Here is a 20,444-nt window from a genome sequence, read left to right as displayed (position 1 = left end):
CCAATAAAGATGTAAAAAAACAAAAAAAACACATGACCTAGGAAAACACCCAAGATTAATTAAATAAAAGCCTTTGAGCATCAATATTTTTTAAAAGCTCCTCAGATGAGTCTAACATGCAACAAGATTTGACAAGCAATATTCTAGAGTTTGTCCAATTTTAATGTGCATATAAGTTACCAAAAGTTATTGCTAATACACAGATTCTGATTCAAGAGGTCTGGGATGGGGCCTGAGATTCTGCATTTCTAACAAGCTCAAATGTGATGCTAATATTGCTGGCTCATGGACCACACTTCTTTTCTTTTTAATATTTAACATTCTTTATTCGATAAGGACATTTTAAAATTCTCTTTTCTTCTACTTAATCCCTTGTTATTGAGTCCCAGCCTTTCAGCTGACTCTGACATATTTTCTTTAAAAAGAGCAGTAGTATAAATGTTTTTGACCATGAATGCCATTACATAGTTTGCACCCTCATTCATCACATCCTTACCACTCCCTTTTGTTTTAGTCCAGTCAGTTCTCCCACCTCTGCTACTTGAGTCCAACCATAATAGGTATTTGTGCTATTCCTGCTCCAGTGTCTTTCATTTTTTTAAGCATCTTTATTGGAGTATCATTGCTTTACAATGTTGTGTTAGCTTCTGCTTTATAACAAAGTGAATCAGCTATATGTATATATATATCCCCACACTCTTGCGTCTCCCTCCCACGCTCCCTATCCCACCCCTCTAGGTGGTCACAGAGCACAGAGCTGATCTCCCTGTGCTATACAGCTGCTTCCCACTAGCTATCTAGTTTACATTTGGTAGTGTATATGTGTCAATGCTACTCTCTCACTTCATCCCAGCTTACCCTAACCCCTCCCCGTGCCCTCAGATCCATTCTCTACTTCTGCATCTTTATTCCTGTCCTGCCCCTAGGTTTGTCAGAACCACTTTTGTTTTAGAATCCATATATATGTTAGCATACAGTATTTGTTTTTCTCTTTCACTTCACTCTGTATAACAGATTCTAGGTCCATCCACCTCACTACAAATAACTCAATTTCGTTTCTTTTTTTTTTTTTAAAGACTTTTTTAATATGTGGTCTTATTTATTTATTTATTTATTTATTTATTTATTTTTGGCTGTGTTGGGTCTTCGTTTCTGTGCGAGGGCCTTCTCCAGCTGCGGCAGGTGGGGGCCACTCTTCATCACGGTGCGCGGGCCTCTCACCATCGCGGCCTCTCTTGTTGCGGAGCACAGGCTCCAGACGCGCAGGCTCAGCAGTTGTGGCCCACGGGCCCAGCTGCTCCGCGGCATGCGGGATCCTCCCAGACCAGGGCTCGAACCCGTGTCCCCTGCATTGGCAGGCAGATTCTCAACCACTGCGCCACCAGGGAAGCCCAATTTCGTTTCTTTTAATGACTTAGTAATATTCCATTGTATATATGTGCCACATCTTCTTTATCTATTCATCTGTAGATGGACACATAGGTTGCTTCCATGTCCTGGCTATTGTAAATAGAGCTGCAATGAACATTGTGGTACATGACTCTTTTTGAATTATGGTTTTCTCAGGGTATATGCCCAGTAGTGGGATTGCTGGGTCGTACGGTAGTTCTATTTTTAGTTTTTTAAGGAACCTCCATACTGCTCTCCATAGTGGCTGTATCAATTTACATTCCTACCAACAGTGCAAGAGGGTTCCCTTTTCTCCACACCCTCGCCAGCAATTTCTTGTTTGTAGATTTTTTGATGAAGGCCATTCTGATTAGTGTGAGGTGATACCTCATTGCAGTTTTGATTCGCATTTCTCTAATGATTAGTGATGTTGAGAATCCTTTCATGTGTTTGTTGGCAATCTGTATATCTTCTTTGGAGAAATGTCTATTTAGGTCTTCTGCCCATTTTTGGATTGGGTTGTTTGTTTTTTTTTTGATATTGAGCTGCATGAGCTGCTTGTATATTTTGGAGATTAATCCTTTGTCAGTTGCTTCGTTTGCAAATATTTTCTCCCATTCTGAGGGTTGTCTTTTCGTCTTGTTTATGGTTTCCTTTGCTGTACAAAAGCTTTTAAGTTTCATTAGGTCCCATTTGTCTATTTTCATTTTTATTTCCATTACTCTAGGAGGTGAATCAAAAAAGATCTTGCTGTGATTTAGTCAAAGAGCGTTCTTGCTACCTTTTCCTCTAAGAGTTTTATAGTGTCTGGCCTTACATTTAGGTCTTTAATCCAATTTGAGTTTATTTTTCTGTATGGTGTTAGGGAGTGTTCTAATTTCATTCTTTTACATGTAGCTGTCCAGTTTTCCCAGCACCACTTATGGAAGAGGCTGTCTTTTCTCCATTGTATATTCTTGCCCCCTTTATCAAAAATAAGGTGACCATATGTGTGTGGGTTTATCTCTGGGCTTTCTACCCTGTTCCATTGATCTATATTTCTGTTTTGTGCCTACTGGCACAAAATCAACATACTGTCTTGATTACTGTAGCTTTATAGTATAGTCTGAAGTCAGGGAGCCTGATTCCTCCTGCTCTGTTTTTCTTTCTCAAGATTGCTTTGGCTATTCAGGGTCTTTTGTGTTTCCAAACAAATTGTGAAATTTTTGTTCTAGTTCTGTGAAGAATGCCATTGGTAGTTTGATAGGGATTGTATTGAATCTGTAGATTGCTTTGGGTAGTATCGTCATTTTCACAATGTTCATTCTTCTAATCCAAGAACATGGTATATCTATCCATCTGTTTGTATCGCTTTTAATTTCTTTCATCAGTGTCTTATAGTTTTCTGCATACAGTTCTTTTTCCTCCTTAGGTAGGTTTATTCCTAGGTATTTTATTATTTTTGTTGTAGTGGTAAATGGGAAATGTTTCCTTAATTTCTCTTTCAGAGTTTTTGTCATTAGTGTATAAGAATGCAAGAGATTTCTGTGCATCAATTTTGTATCCTGCTACTTTACCAAATTCATTGATTAGCTCTAGTAGTTTTCTGGTAGCATCTTTAGGATTCTCTATGTATAGTATCTTGTCATCTGCAAACAGTGACAGCTTTACTTCTTCTTTTCTGATTTGGATTCCTTTTGTTTCTTTTTCTTCTCTGATTGCTGTGGCTAAAACTTCCAAAACTATGTTGAATAATCGTGGTGAGAGTGGGCAACCTTGTCTTTTTCCTGATCCTAGAGGAAATGGTTTCAGTTTTTCGCCATAGAGAATAATGTTGTCTGTGGGTTTGTCATATATGGTCTTTATTATATTGAGGTAGGTTCCCTCTATGCCTGGAGAGTTTTTACCATAAATGGGTGTTGAATTTTGTCAAAAGCTTTTTCTGCATCTATTGAGATTATCATATGGTTTTTCTCCTTCAGTTTGTTAATATGGTGTATCACATTGATTGATTTGCGTATATTGAAGAATCCTTGCATTCCTGGAATAAACCCCACTTGGTCATGGTGTACGATCCTTTTAATGTGCTGTTGCATTCTGTTTGCTAGTATTTTGTTGAGGATTTTTGCATCTGTGTTCATCAGTGATATTGGCCTGTAATTTTCTTTTTTTGTGACATCTTTGTCTGGTTTTGGTATCAGGGTGACGGTAGCCTCATAGAATGAGTTTGGGAGTGTTCCTTCCTCTGCTATATTTTGGAAGCATTTGCGAAGGATAGGTTTTAGCTCTTCTGTAAATTTTTGATAGAATTCTCCTGTGAAGCCATCTGGTCCTGGGCTTTTGTTTGTTGGAAGATTTTTAATCAATCACAGTTTCAATTTCAGTGCTAGTGATTGGTCTGTTTATATTTTCTATTTCCTCCTGTTTCAGACTCAGGAGGTTGTACTTTTCTAAGAATTTGTCCGTTTCTTCCAGGTTGTCCATTTTATTGGTGTACAGTTGCTTATAGTAATCTCTCATGATCCTTTGTATTTCTGCAGTGTCAGTTGTTACTTCTTTTTCTTTTCTAATTCTGTTGACTTGAGTCTTCTCCCTTTTTTTCTTGATGAGTCTGGCTAATGGTTTATCGATTTTGTTTATCTTCTCAAAGACCCAGCTTTTAGTTTTATTGTTCTTTGCTATTGATTCCTTCATATCTTTTTCATTTATTTCTGATCTGATCTTTATGATTTCTTTCCTTCTGCTAACTTTAGGGTTTTTTGTTGTTCTTTCTCTAACTGCTTTAGATGTACAGTTAGGTTGTTTATTTGGGATGTTTCATGTTTCTTGTTTCTTGAGGTAGGATTGTATTGCTATAAACTTCCCTCTTAAACTGCTTTTGCTGCATCCCATAGGTTTTGGGTCGTCGTGTTTTCATTGTCATTTGTTTCTAGGTTTTTTTGATTTCCTCTTTGATTTCTTCAGTGATCTCTTGGCTATTTAGCAGCATATTGTTTAGACTCTATGTGTTTGTATTTTTTACAGTTTTTTTTCCTGTAATAGATACCTAGTCTCATAGCATTGTGATGGTCCACACTTTCAACAGCAAAGTTTCTAGAACACTGGATCTCAACCTTGGTTTCACATTTGAATCACCTGGGGTATTTTTTTTAAATACCTATGCTTGGGTCCCACCCACAGAGATTTTGACTGGTATGGGATTTGGCCATTAAAATGTTTTTAAACCCCCCCGGTGCAGCCAAGGTTGAGAACCACAGTTCTAGAAAAATTGACATAATGTATCCAGCTATGGAAAAAAAGAATAACATGACAGAGGCAGAGGGAACAAGCTTATGTCTGTTTACTAAATATTTCTAAGTTAATGTGAATGCCGCTTATTTTGTCAAATATTAGAAGTATTTGAGAAACTCAAAGTAACCATTAAAGCTTATTCCAACAGATATTCCATTCCCAGAGTCTAAGAGGGGGTCTCTCCTAACTATAAACAGATGAAGCTGGAGTAAGAGAAATCTACCCAGTTGTCTCTTTTTTATACTCCCAGACTCCACTTCATGAAACAAAAAACCCTGAAAACGTGGGGGACACTTTCACACCTCCCCTTCTGCCCACTGACTCAGAGATGATCATCCTTCTATCATGCTGGTGCAGGATACCCAGGATACTTTTCTTTACACACTCCCATCAATCTACCTCTGGAAGAAGTACATTGTATTTGGGGAAGTTTGATGCCCATAACTATACACAGTGATGGAGACAAAGAGCACACTAATGGCAGTGCCTCTCTAAGCCACCTTAGGATATAGCTGGACATACATAGTATGGATATATTTTGCCTTGGAAAACGGTGAGTAAAAAGAAAAAAACTGGCAGCCTGTAAAAATACTATAAATCAAAGGAAAGTTAAAATAATCTTGATGGCCCAAAAGAAGATGATACCTCTGAAAATTATCTACTTCAGAATCAAAAGAAAATGTCCAGAAATAGTGGGGATCATCAATAGACTAAAAACAAAGACTCTATCAAGCGGGAAAAACAAATACTAATTAGGAAAGGACAGGAGGAAATGTAAAGAAAATCAGATGAGATAAGAAAGAAACTTAAAACTAAAGATGCAACAGCAAAATCAAAACCCCTAATAGAAGTAGTAAAATGCAGAACCGATACTACAGATAATGAAATGAATAATGAGAGACTAACTTTAAGCTACCAAAAAAAGGACAACAAGCAGATATCATCAACCCAACATGCAGATATAATTCACAAAGAAGAGACCAAAGTAAGTGGAACAGAATCAGATAAGACAGGAAAATATTCTCTCAGCAGAAAAATATCAGTGTATGCAGACTGGAAATGCTTTTTAACATACTTACCATTAGGTCTATCGTAGCAAGTTTTCTTAAATAAAGGGACACAAAAAATTGTCTATAAGCATTCAAGCTTAAAAGACATAAACTTAAAAAATGAAAAAACAGAGAGACTACAAATTTCTCTTCAATACTTAGCAAAACCAGATATTAAATAAAGCAATGTCTATAGAGTATTAAAAGTAAAATTGTTCCCTCGAACTTCATATGTTAACTTACCTTATATCTGAATACAACTGAATGGGGAAATGTGGGTTTGAGGCAGTTGGAAGGATAGATGATGAGAATAATCCAGTTGAGAAGAAGAAGTCAACTAGATTATAAATTGTGTACATTTCAAGGTGGGAGGGAATAGGAGATAAACATAATTGAAAAGCAAACTTCCTTATTGCATTATGAAGAAAAAACAGTTGCAGGTGTAGGCATATGTTTATGTTTGTATGTTTGACAGGAGGGAAGTTGAGTGAATTCTTTCTGGTGACATATTTTCCTTTTGAAGTAGAAAGCATCTGCTAGGTGACTGTGAAAAGTGGGGTGTTGGAGAATGGTGAAGAAGATTGAAAAATACTTATTTCAAAAATTGAAATATTCAATAGAACTGGGAGGAGGTGTTGAAGGTCCACTTGAGTAACAAATTTATTTATTTACTTTTTGGGTTCTTTTTTTTTTTCTTTCTTGGCCACAACGTGAGGCTTGAGGGATATTAGTTCCCTGAACAGTGATCGAACCCGGCCCCGGGAGTGAAAATGCCGAGTCCTAACCACTGGACCGCCAGGGAATTCCTACTTGAGTAATGAACTTAAATGGTTACAACCTGCCCTGTTGAATGACTATGTCCTGCAGAGCATGCCTACTTGGGAAGGCAGGGAGAAAGTAGGGACATGGAAGAACCTAACATAAACCTGGTTTTTAAAATGGGGGTGAAGGTATGAATAAAACTAAAACAGGGAAATTAAGGTATTTAGAATATTAGCAAAAGTACTACTAAAATTACAGGCTTTGAAATCAGAATAGGATCAGGAAATAAAGATAACATAGATAGAAAAAAAAGTAGAGAGGTCAAGTTGTTGAACAAGCAACTAAGGAGTTAAGCTGTGGTCAGAGAGCAAAATGAATAAGTAAACAAGGTGCAGTGAAGGAGGTCATAGGACGTGGGAAGGTCAGGAAACTGAAAGTCAGGTTCTTAATTATGTCATGTACATAGGCTCTCACGGCACTCAGGAATTGTTAACAACTTCCATATCACTATACTTTGATATTCTATATATAGTTGACCCTTGAACAATGTGGGGATAGGGGCACTGACCCTCCTCACAGTTGAAAATCCACGTATAATTTATAGTCCGTTGTATCTGGTTCCACATCCATGGATTCAACCATCCACGGATAATGTAGTGCTGTAGTATTTACTATTGAAAAAATTCATGTATAAGTAGACCCTCCCAGCTCAAACCTGTGTTGTCCAAGGGTCAATTGTATACTTTTAAAGGAAGAATACTCAAAACAGTAGAAAGTTCACATCCTAAGAGTGAAATTTGGAGAGCATCAACAATAGTGTAACTGGGAACTTAATAAAGGCATTTCCCCTTGGATTTTGAAACTACTTAGAGCAATGACTATTATTTGTACAAATTATCAAGAGTTAATACAACTAAGTTCCAATACTTAAGTGTATTTCCTCCATCACAAAACTAAGCCAGTCCTCACCTTCACAAAGCAGATGCACAAGAGAAAAATAAAGATTAAACATTCTCTCTCCCACTTCTCCCCAATCTGCCCAAATCTTTTATAAAGTTATAAACAACTTTATGAGTGAGGTATCTGCCCAAATCTTTTATAAAGGTATAAACAACTTTATGAGTGAGGCATTACTGCTAATTATGCATTGTACAAGCAAGTATAATATTACAATCATAAATTTAAGTAAAACAAAGAGACATTCTTACCAAAGGAAGGTGACTCCCTGCCATCCTCTAGTCCCGAATCTCTCTCTCTGTCTCTCTTTCTGTGTTTATGACCACGATGCCTGTGACGTCGATGGCTTTTTCTTCCTCCCAGGGGCACGTGAACTCCAATAAATAGTGTCCGATGACCTTCATCGGAAGTAAATACACAAATTAAACTCTAAATTATTCTAAGGCACAAAAGATGATTATTTACATGTTAATGGAAACCCAATCCAATTCAATTCAGGGAATAGTTTTTGAGTATTTATAATGTGATAAACTTGGGGCTTGGCACTGTACTTTGGTACACAGGTCTATCATAAACATCTACAATACTAATTATTTGGTTATACTATATTTTACAACCACCATTAATTTATTAGCTATCATAATAATCTCTCTGTGTCTATTCCCCATAGTTTATAATTATACTTTTTTCATTAACATTTTTTTTTGTTCTATTTTCTCCCTACACTCAACTAACTAGTTATCTCACCAGTTCCCTTCCCTTCACGGTTAACTCTGTGAAACAATCACTATCTCTAATAAAACAGATTTCACCAAGGTCCTAGTAATGCCAAATCCCGTGGGAGTTTTTTTCAGCTCTATTGTTTCTTTCTGTGGCACTTGATACCTTTGACCATTCTTTTCTCTATGATTTAAATTTCTGTTGGTCCTCCTCCTCCTCCTTTTTTTTTTCTTCTCATATTTGTTTCTTTTTCTGTCTTTTCTTCTATTTATTCATTCAAGATTGGGATCCCTAGGACTTGACACCAGATCTGTTTCTTAGACTACAGACTTATATATCCATCCACCCACCTGTTAGACATATTTACCTAAACATCCTTCCCACAGGCATGTCAAAGTCAACATGTCCATGGAACTCATCCTTTTCTTTGTCCCCCAAGTAACTATCATCTATCTCAGTAAATGCATCATCTATCCAGTCATCTCAAAGCACATCCAATTTGTCACTAGGTCCTCTTTTAAGTGTCTTGAATCCATGCTCTCTTCAATATCCCTAGTGCTGCTGTCTTAATTTGGACCCTCATGTCTCACCAGGACTATTAGAACATTCTCCCTAGCATTATCTTTTCTAATTCCATTCTTGTCCCACTTAATCCATCCTGAATATTGATGGCTTTTTTTTCCAAAATGCAAATCTGCCTACATTACTTCCCTGCTTTAGACTCATTCATTGCTTTCTGTTGCCTATAGGATAAAGTTTTTTACTCTATAAAGCCAAACAATATCTGACATCTGCCTATTTCTCCAGGCAGGCTTCTAAATCCACTCTGCCACACATACTATAAGCCAGTGTGTGCCCTTTCATTCCTGAATTGCCAGGTGTTCTCAAGTCTCTCTTTTACTTAATGCTGCTCTTATTCTTCCAACTGTATGAAATATCTTTGACTTTCCTGATTATCTGATGCATACCTAACTCACCTCCCAAGTCTCAGTTCAAGGATTATGCGATCTATGAAATTTTGCATACCTCCTCAGTCTAAATACAGATGACCATTTTCCTGCTTAGGATCCTCTAGTGCTTAATCATATACACCAAAGCACAATAACTCTTGATTGTAGTTGTTTGCTTACAAGTAGTTTTCTTATGAATCTTCCTTAGGGAAGGCCCATGTGTTAGTCATTTTGTATCTTAAGCACTTTGCACAGTACCTGGCATACAGCAGATGCCTAACAAATGTTTACTGAAATGAACAACTTATTGAGTGGCACTGTGCTGGGTATCAGGGATACAGATATGAATCAGACATTATTTTATTCTTAAAAATCAGCAGGTTTCAGCCTTTCCAACTTATGTAAAAAGTGGCATTCACAGTGTGATATATTGCTCTGGGTGTCCTCTAGACATATGTATTAGAATCAGCTAGAAGATGTGAACCTATCTCCCCAAACAGACATGCATTAATCTATATATTCGACAAAATTGCAAATTTCCAACAACATTATTTTAACAGATCTTGGAAAATCTAAAATATATACAGAAAAACTTGAAAGAAAAATAACCAGCATTATTTACAATTGCCAAGATATGGAAGCAACCTAAGTGTCCATAAACAGATGAATGGCTAGAGATGTGATACATATATATATATATATATATATATATATATATATATATATATTCACAAACATAATATTGAGAAAAAATATATAATTCCCTTTATAAAGATTTAAAAATAGAATAACTAAAATACGTTGTTCAAGGATGCATGCACAGCATGCATACTCAGTACAAAAGTCAGAATATTTGTTATTTCTGGCACAAAGAAGAATAGGTGTTGTGACTGGGGAGAGGCACATGAGGAGCTTCTGGGGTGCTAAAAATGTTCTGTTTCATAATACAAGTTTTTGCTTTAAAAATGTTTATTAAACTTTGTACATAAGCTTTCTGCACTTTTCTGGATGTATGCTTCATTTCATAATTTAAAAAATTTTTAAAGAAACCAAAGGAAAAGAGTTTTAAGACAGGTTCAGTTACCAGTTTATATGCTATAAAGGAGTCAGACAAGATTAATACTAAACATTTGCCATTACAGTTATAAATTAATGTTTATCTGTAACTTTTTGAGATCAGTTTCAGTGGATAGGGAAATGGATAAAAATTGAGGAAGTTTAGACAGTGACTATTTCCTAGAGCTAAACTTTAAAGATTGCAGAGGTTTCTAACAATTACTAATTAAGATAACCATTCCTGGACAAAGGTAAGGAGCACCATGCACCAGGCTGGCAAGTCCAGAGGGTCTGCTTGGGAATAGTGAACATTGCCTTTGTTTGTGGAATGTGAATCTGATGGGCAATTGCCAGAAGTAACATCCTAAGAAGTTGCCAAGTCAAGGTTAAAATAAACAATCTGAAACTATATCCAAATATATTCAGATAGGAAGAGGATGCCAAGACAACACAGCTGAACTCATGTCTTGAGAACATTAAATGCAACAAAGACTAGTCTGAAGGAATTTCCTGAGGCAGAAACTTGCAGAGCTGCTTAAAAAGTAGACTCATTTGGGTAAATACTATGAGTATAATTGCTGGATTATATGGTAAGATTATGCTTACCTTTGTTAGAAACTATCAGACTATCTTCCAAAGTGGCTGTACCATTTTGCACTCTGGGAGCAAAGAATGAGAGTTCCTGTTGTACCACATCCTTGCCAACATTTGGTGATGTCAATGTTTTGGATTTTAGCCATTCTAATAGATGTGTAATGGTATCTCATTGTTTTTATTTGCAATTTCCTAATGACACATGATGTTGAGTATCTTTTCATATGCTTATTTACCACCTGTATATCTTCTTTGCTGCGATGTCTGTTCAGATCTTTTCCTATTTTGTAATTGGATTATTTGTTTTCTTTTGTTGAATTTTAAGAGTTCTTTGCATATTTTGGATAACAGCCCTTCATTAGGTATATTTTGTAAGAGTATTCTCCCAGCCTGTGGCTTATCTTTTCAATCCTATAACAGTGTCTTTCACAGAGCAGAAGTTTTAATTTTAAAGAAGTCCAATTTATCCATTTTTCTTTCATGGATTGTGCTGTATGATGCTGTATACAAAAAGTCATCATCAAACTCAAGGTCACCTAGATTTTCTCCTATGTTATCTTCTAGAAGTTGTATAATTTTGTTTTACATTTAGGTAAATGATTACTTTTCAGTTAATTTTTGTGAAAGGTGTAAGATCTGTGTCTAGATCCTAATCTAAATATTAATTTCCTCACTAGGCATTTGTCCCAGTGAGTTGAAAACTAGTGCCCACACAAAAAACCTGCATACAAATGTTTGTAGCAGCTTTATTCATAATTGTCAAAAAATGGGAAATGACCAAGAGGTCCTTTAATAGGTGAATGAATAAACAAACTGTGGTACATCCATACAATGAAGTATTAATCAACAACAATGAAAAAGACATGGAGGAACCTTAAATGCATATCGATAAGTGAAAGAAGTCAATAAAAAAGCTACATACTCTAAGATGTTAACCAGTATATGACATTCTGGAAAGGGTAGAACTATAGAGACAATTAAAAATATCAGAGATTCTAAGGGTTCAAGGAGTGGGGTTAGGGATGAATAGGTGGAGCACAGGGCATTTTAAGAGAAGTGACACTACGCTGTATGATACTGTAATGGTAGATATGAAATATACATTTGTCAAAACCCATAGAAATACAAAACAAAGAGTAAATCCAAATGTCAACTATGGAGTTTAGTATTAATAATCTATTAATATTGTTTCATCAATGGTAACAAATGTACTACACTAATGCAAAATGTTTATAATAGGGAAACTATGTGCAGGGGGGCAAAGGAGCATATGGGAATTCTGTACTTTCTGTGCAATCTCCCCAAACCTAAAACTGCTCTAAAAAGTAAAGTCTTTTAATTTTTTAAAAAACTGTGTTTTCATGGTCATATATTTTAGGAAAATTTGTAAATATAAGATACCTTCATGGTGGTGGGGGCACTTGTGTGTCTGTGAACATTTTTGGGAAACTAAGAGGAAACAGAGTTGGAGATATATTTAGGTTGGGTTTAAAGGACCATATTTATGTGATTCACAATCATTTCCATATATGAGTAAATTATTGTTAGCTATCCTGACTATCCTAAAGTAGAAATAGTTTCCAGTGGTCTAGTACCCACTGTGATAAAGTCACCTGACATTGTGACATAAATGTTCAGGGCTGAAGCGGTGTGACAATATGCAAAGGAATCACAATTTGCCTAGTATTGGAAATATGTGGACAGTGGAAAAGAAGCAAGGTTTCAATTGCATAGGGCCAGAGTTAGTCTTTGGAAGATTCTTCCAAATCTTTCAGGTAGTATATGTAAGAAGCTTGATAGAAGTTTTAAATTTTAAGACAACTCTGAAAATTTTCATGAAGTTGTAAATAAGTTGTAAAGGTGAAAAAAAAACTTTCTAGACTATCATTAATAAAAATAATTCAATTAATCATGATAAAGACAGAATTAATTTTTCATATTCTCAACAGAAAATAATATTTTAAAATCCTTGACATTAAAGGTCAATAATGTAGGGGGAAAATATTACAGGGGTATGTCAGAAAGTTATATTACAGAGGTATGTCAGGAAGTTATTTAAAATATTATGCTATTTCTCCAAATGTTATGATTTTGTGCTATTTATCAGTTTCCAAATAAGTATTTGTTTTGGTTTTTCTCATTATAAATAAATATTCACCTTTGTACATAATTTGAATTCAAATTTTGAATTCTTTCTCTTAGAGAACCCTCAAAATTGCATAAGCTTCAGGCCCCACAGAGCCTAAATCTGTCCCTAATATGACCTATGTGTGGGCAGCTCCCAGTTTTCTATCTCCAGCTCAAACCTCTTTCCCAAACTCCGAACTGGCATACCCATCTGCTTACCTGACACCTCCACTGCATGTCTAAAAGACATCTCAAAATCAACAAGTTCAGGACTAAACTCCTAATCTTCCCCAGCCCAACCACCCCCCCCAATAAACTGCTCCCTCCCAATCTTGTCCATCTCAATTGATGATAAAACATTTTTCTAGTTGCTCAGAACAAAAACCTTGGAATCACTTTAGACTTCTCTTTTTCTCTTAAGCCTACAACCAATCCATCAGAAACTCTGTTGGGACAACTTTCAAAATATATCCAAAATTTGTCTGCTTATTATTTCACTTCACCTCTCTGGTCAGGGCCATATGACACCCAACCTGAATTACTGCATTAGCCTCCAGACAGTTCTTCTTGAGTCTACTTTAGTCCCTACAATCTGTCCTAAGCACAGCAGCCAGTGTGGTCCTCTGAAAAGACAAGTCAGATTATGTCATTCCTCAGCTAAACCTTCTAATGTTACCCTATTTCACTCAAAGAAAAGGCCAAGGTTTCCCTAATGCTCTATGAAGTCCTCTGCGATCTGCATGTCTCACTCCTGTCATCTCTTCCATCTCCTCTCCTGCTGGTCTCCCCATCACTCCACTGCACTCTAGCCATACTGGCTTCCTTGGCATTCCCACTGCCACTCAGGAACTTTCCATAATAAGTTTTTTTTTTTTTTACTTATTATGCTTAGTGTTTAATTTCTAGCTTCTCCCAAAAGTTTTTAAATTTCAGAACAGCAGCGATTTTTAACTTGTTCACCGATGTATCCCAAGTATCTAGAACAGTACTTGATAGTTCTTGGTGCTTAATAAATTTTTATTGTGCATATAAATCTTCACACAGAGATGATACTTTAAGTAAAATACATAGACAATAGACGTAATGATGCATTATGCTACTAAATACACTAAGAGACTTAAGAATGGAAACAAAGCTAATGGCCACAAATTTCATAGCAACAATACTGAAATTGCCACAATTTAGGGCTATGAAACTACAGAGAAAATATTTTCATGTTTCTGTTCGGGTAGAGACTTATAAAGCAAAGAAAACTGGAACCTGGGTTAAAGGACAAGCTTTGGAAGTTAAAGGTTGACTGAATAGATAGAGACCTTCAAAGAGATACAGATACTTATCACCCAGATTATACGTTTACATTTCAAAAGATAATAAAGCTCCAGAGCTACTGGTTTGTATTCCAAAGTGTTTAACTGGGGACCTTCCCCTTGTCTTCCCCGCTATTTGTTTACATAAGGGAGAAAAGATTTCCCTGCCTCTCAAGGCGGAAAGGAGACAGCTATATAGCAGTTCCTATATAAATTCCCAGATTCATAATTCTGGGGCTCCCTTCCTGTGCATATAACCTCCTAGTTTTCATCACATTACCCTGAAGGGGAAGAATGGGGCATGGAGAAGCAATGTGGTTATTGCTGTAAAAAATAATAACAGTTCTCCTTTGATCCAGAAACCTCATCCTTGCTTTTAGGACAAATTAAATAAATATATGTATTAAAAATTTATCAATATGTTTAGGAGATTTTCTATAAAGATTATATGAGATAAAAAAATAACTGGTATAAAATATTGAACATGGCGCCTGTCACATGATAGACACTCACGCTTGTGTTAGTTCCCTTCCCCTTCATGCTGCTCACCTTCACAGGCTTAAAGAAGAATGAAGGCAAAATAAAATTTCCTGTCCTATTTCATTGTCTTCCTGCTTTTCTATACATTGCCAACTTTTCTAAGCCCAACTATAATAACTCTGGCCTAAGGAATTAGAGAATCACCTTAGATCCTGTGGAAAACAGTATACAAATAACATTTCCAGGTTAAGGTTATCATAAAATTTACCTACAATATTATATCCAAAATTTAATAGACACCACTTAAGAACATAAAGAATTCAAGAAACAATGATAAATGTCATGGTTCTGAAATGAATTGACAATTATAAAACCTAACTGGAATTATTTTTCCAGATTATATAGGGAACAATTTTTATTTTATAGTAAATAAACACCAAAAATTTAGTTTAAAGAAGGAATCTTTTCAAATGAGCATTTCTTAAATTAGTCAAAGTGGTCAACAAGAATTAACTTTATATCATATTTTTTAAACCCCAAATTAATAAAAATACAGATAATTTAGATATGAACATATTTTGAATAAGTGAGAATGGAACAATGTGCTGTTAAGAGAAAAGATTTTTTTGAAATAAGCATGGAGCCCTAGAATTTATTCAGAATTTACCTGTATGTCAGTTGAAGGAAAATACAGTTTCCCCATTAGAAAAACAAAGGGTTCATTAAAGGTAACACTGCTTTCTGAACACAAATCTTGCTAACAAATCCTGGATTTTTTGACACAAATTGTGTGGAACTATCTTGGCGAGTAGGTCCAGAATTATTGTAAATATTTTTATTGTATAAGAAATACCAGTACTGAAACAACACTTCATGTAGCTGTGGTCATAGTATATACTGTTTACAAAATTCAGTGAGGAAAGAGATGCATTTGGGGATGGAAAGGAATCTTACTATGATTAATAATAATAGTAATTAACTACTCTCCTTTATTTAGCTGGCAGGGAAGGGGTCAAGCTATCTACTCTTGAAGAGAACTGTGTGTTTTTTCTGTGAAATGAATATACACAGCTGGTGCATAATTACTGAGTTGCTACAGCCATTTATTTAGACGTGTCAATCATGGGAAAAGGTCAAGTACATTAAGCCAAATAAGCATGTGATCTTTAATTCCATGGAGACTCTAACAGAGTCAGAAAACACAACAAGGCATCATTTATCATAACATATCAAAGAACTCTAAGTCCAAGAGAAATTCTCTGCTGAGGGACAGCAGTGGAGAGAAAGAAAAGAGACCTAGAGGGTGTAAGTGAGCGTATGTGTGCATTGCAAAGAGATACTATCAGGCTACTTACTGCACTGTTGTTTCTTGTGTTATTTTGCTGAAAGAATAAAAAAGTCACACCAATGCGGTCATAGTCACCTGACCCTAGGGCCGCATTTTTAATTATTACAAAACAAAGGGCCACATGACTGTGACTATTCTTTACGGAAAATAAAAGTCTTAAAAGTACTAAAGTTGTTCATCAAAGGAACCATAGTTCTGAGATTTACTAGTTTAGAAGATACTGTGGCATATTTTTAAAAATACTATTTCTTATAAGTTTATAACACTATCTTGAGCAAAACATAGTAACTAAATTACTGTGTATCTTGCAATAGCAGTGTTATTTTTCATCTTAGAGCACAATAAGCCTCAACATTTCTTGATTAAATGAATGAATCCTAATAATATATATCTTCTAAGAAAAAAAAGAAAAGACAGGAGAATTCCTCATTTTTATAGGTTGTAAGACAGCTCGATGTTGGATGTTTACAGTGCTCAAAGGGAGGCTAATACAAATTCGTCAAGAAACAGGATAATAAGAAATGCTTATAGGATATGATCCCTGCACGTAAGATGGCCATTCAATTGCTCAAAAATCAAGTTCAACAAAGAAAACAGCACGAAATGATACAAATGAGAAGCAGAACACAATAACAATCTGCATTAAAGCTAATGAGTTCTTGTGTTGTATCAGGCATTAAATGCTGTAGGAGTTCATAAATAGAGTGAAATCAAAGATAACCTGGGCAATTAAGGAAGGTTTCAGGGAGAAGGACTTGAGTCTTAAACAATTAGGTTTTGGATTAGCAGAGGAGTGGGAAATCTAGAAAAAGAAGATAACGTGCACAAAAACAGAAGAACAATTCTGGGTGATAATCTGAGGTGCATGTTAGAGCAGGGGAAAAATAAGGTGAGATAGAGCATGTATTTTTATAATCACAAAAGCTTGCAATTTCACTATTATTTTAAAACATTTATGTTTTGTTGTTTTTACAAGGAAGAGGGAGAAAAGACATCAACATATGTTCTGGGATACTTTTAAAAAATGAATGCAAAAGACAACGTGGTACTCCCCATCTCCTCAACCTCATTTTAATTAAATTATGATTTCTGAACAGCCCCGCCACTTTGCTTCAGGGAAATAGGTAGAAAATAAGCAAAAATTTTAAACTGTAAAATTTTCCAGATTTAGTTTTGCCTTGTATTAATCTGAAAGACACATATAGAAAGTGGCTCATTCTGGGAACTGGTAATTAAGGACAGAAGGGTTGCTTGGAAAAGCTGAAGACTTGTTGAGGAGAAAAACAGACTTCCATGAAGACAGTTGATGGAATTCAACTGTGAAACTGAAGGAATGAAACAATTAAAACATCTGAAAGCGAAGATGGAAAATACTCGGCATTTCTGCATAGATGTTTACAAATAATAAATAGTGCTGCTGATTTTTTTAATGGCCACAACATTTTAGCAGCTTCTCCCATCAAATGGTAGAATCTATTCTTCTAACCCTTGAACCCCGGCTTGATCTTTGGGACATTAGCTCATGTGGTACAAAGACACAGAGACAGCTTGTGCCCTGGTTCTCCCCTCTACTGCTTCTCGAGACTTTCGTGCCACCATGTAATCAGATGTATCAAATCTATCTAATTTTATCACATACAATTGCCAGTATATATTCTCTCAGCACCTTACATTTCCTTATAAAATTTTTCAAAATTTTGATTAAATAGCTAATTGTATAATCGGGTAATAATGCCTATGATAGGCTCTATAGGCAGTAATATGGTCTGTCTAATCATGTTCACATTCCCAGTACCTGGCATATTAAAAGCTCAATAAGTGTTGAATAAATAAATGAATGACAACAAATCCAAACTCTTTTTTACTCATTTTATGCTGGAGTAGGCTGGAAAATTAAAAAACTGGCTCAGAGAAGGAGAGAGAACTTTGAGGAAGATAGGATTTGTACTGGCAAGTGAAAAATAGATAGCATGCCTTGTGCAGGGAGGCACAGGCACACAGAGGGTCCAGAGATATATGTACCTTGTTTTTATCAGGAAGTAAACAGAATTTTTATTTCCTTAAACACCCATTGTTTAATGAATGCTTTATTCATTCAATGCTTTATTCGTTGCTCATGAATAAACATGCATTTAGACTGCTATAGAAACAATGTTTCGGGTTTTTTTTACATTTTACAGGAAATTTTCTTATTCTTTTTACATTTTACAGGAAATTTTAGACGAAGACAATGACTTTACCTGACAGCAGTGGTGTGCTGGAACTGGCTTACATCAGTTCGCCGGAGTTAGTTGTGCACATCTCTTCCTAACTCTGTGTACAGTGAAAGCACTTCAGCGATGTGAAAGCAGCCATGAAAATTGGCAAATGCTACAAATTAAGGCTACGGAGGCAGCAGGGAGGAGAGAGGGAAGGAGGGTTATCAGAACACCACTGCCTGGTGCCTGGTGGGTACATAAAGATGGAACTTCCTATTTTTTTAAGTTGTTGACAATTTTATATACCCATAAGTAATCTGACCAATTTACCTTAATAAGCCTGACTTCACTTTCTAGAAAGATCCACTTGTGCAGTTCTGTAATTATGTGGATATTTAGTAAGTACCCACTTCTGAGTAAAGAGGATAAAATAATTATTTGGGGCAATGCAAAACCACAGAGCTAAGATGATGTTGAAAAGTGAAATTAAGGGGCATCCATTTTCATCCTCTCACTTACATAGAATCCTAAGAGCCTCTTAGGAAAAAGGGAAGCTGAACCCAAATCCCTTTGCTTTGAGATATAAAACCATTAAATCATTTCTGAAGGAGTATAGTGCCCTAAATGAAGACAAGCAGGAATGGATAACAGCCCCCCACTTCCACTCCCCATTAAGAAGAAACACCATTGATGGGAGGAGGGTCTGGACCCTTTTCCAAACTCAACAGCAGCCACTAGATTACTGCGTGTGTCTGTGTGTGTGTCTGATTTTAATGGCCCATTATGTGACTTATGCTAAAGGCCTTTCTGACAAAGTCACTTTGGTACTAAGGAGCTTACTCTGAGTGGGGAAAGGAGATGCATGTGTGCCCTTACAATAAGGGAAATAAAAAACTTGAAGTATAACACTTAAGGCTCAAGGCAGGTTTTGGTATGTATGTATGTGGAGGAGGAGGTTGTGTAGCTGACTGGATAAACGTGTACAGATAAACCAGGAAGGATCAACAGCTTTAATGGAAAGGCCCTTGCACCAAATGATAGTGGGTAGGCACAAACTCCAGTGCAACTTGCATCATCCCAACTCCCTGGATGCCACCAGACTTCTAACTGGTGGTAGAAGATACTGAGACTAATAGGCTAAGCTCTCCAGGGTTAAACACTTGTTGAAATCAACCATGAGGGGGTATATCTAGTTTGTAAGGTCCATATTTTTGTCTCATTTTTTTTCACTGCAGTATTACTAGTACCTGGAGTTAGTGTCTGACATTTAATAATAGGCATTAAATAGAGTTGGAGGAATGAATGAATTAAGGAATCTGAAGTCCCGTTAATTCTCACTGAGGGTGGCAACAGGTTAGAGATATTAAGGACTGATTAAACCATTTAGTCTAAGTAACCCTATGGAACCTTGGAAGGAAGAACCCCAGGAGAAATGCCATACTTTCAGAATATCCAGGCAGGTGGTTCCTCTGGGTTATTATATTGTCAATGTTAACCAAATATGACCTAACTTTATATCTCAAGATGATAAAGCCAGACATACCCTTTCCATTAAGAAATTTATATCTGGTGATATTTTTTGCCACACCTACTCTACTTCAAATTTCTTTCTTCCTCAAGAAAGGTAAAGAATAAGTTTCTGTGCTTTTCAAGAGGCATGAATCATTAATAGGACATTTTTTAAACCATTTATACAGAGCGAGCAGTCCTTTTCAAATTCAAAACTAATGAACTTTTCTTGTCAGAGAACTGAAAAACTTAAAGGTATTTAAATATTAAGCAAAGTTAACAAGAAATTTAAATTTTAAAGCATACTCTGGAAGTTCACTTAAAGATCACAGAATTTAGAGATGGAAAATTCTTCAGAGAGCACTTGATTGAGACCTCTCATTTTCACATGTGAAATAAACAGTAGTTGAAGAAGTTATCCCAATATTTCTAAAACTAAACATTTCTAAGTAGTCATATCCAATAGGGACATTTTAACAACTTAGTTTATTTTCCTCATACAAAACTCTACTATTTCTGTATAACATAAAATGATGGTATATTTCATCTTCCATATAACCATCTTTCACATACTCTTAAGTTAGCAGTCATGTTCTTTCTACATATTCCCTTAGCATTTTCCTCAACTAATATTTGTATAGGATGACCTCTACTTTAGTCATATTCATCTTCTTCAGTGTGTCTACCTTAGGTTTATTCATTGTGTGAAAGTCCACAAGACACATATG

The 20,444-nt window shown here is 35.9% G+C and overlaps 1 protein-coding gene across 8 annotated transcripts in view; it reads right to left on the bottom strand.

Annotated features, from left to right (window-relative positions):
• The window catches only part of SLC4A10 (solute carrier family 4 member 10), a gene marked incomplete at both ends in the record, with an annotated part of 302,753 nt that overhangs the window by 152,275 nt on the left and 130,034 nt on the right, over positions 1 to 20,444 (bottom strand). For all 8 annotated transcript variants that reach the window (XM_082630536.1, XM_082630540.1, XM_082630538.1 and 5 more), the window contains one exon: positions 7,679 to 7,825. In XM_082630536.1, the coding sequence (XP_082486662.1) occupies positions 7,679 to 7,825 (147 nt within the window). The remainder of the gene's footprint in view (positions 1 to 7,678; positions 7,826 to 20,444) is intronic.

This window comes from Mesoplodon mirus (assembly GCF_964341445.2).
Source record: "Mesoplodon mirus genome assembly, chromosome: 8".
In the NCBI taxonomy this organism is placed as follows: Eukaryota; Metazoa; Chordata; class Mammalia; order Artiodactyla; family Ziphiidae; genus Mesoplodon; species Mesoplodon mirus.
The sequence above is the reverse complement of the archived record's forward strand: the minus strand, read 5'-3'. Positions and strand labels throughout refer to the sequence as shown.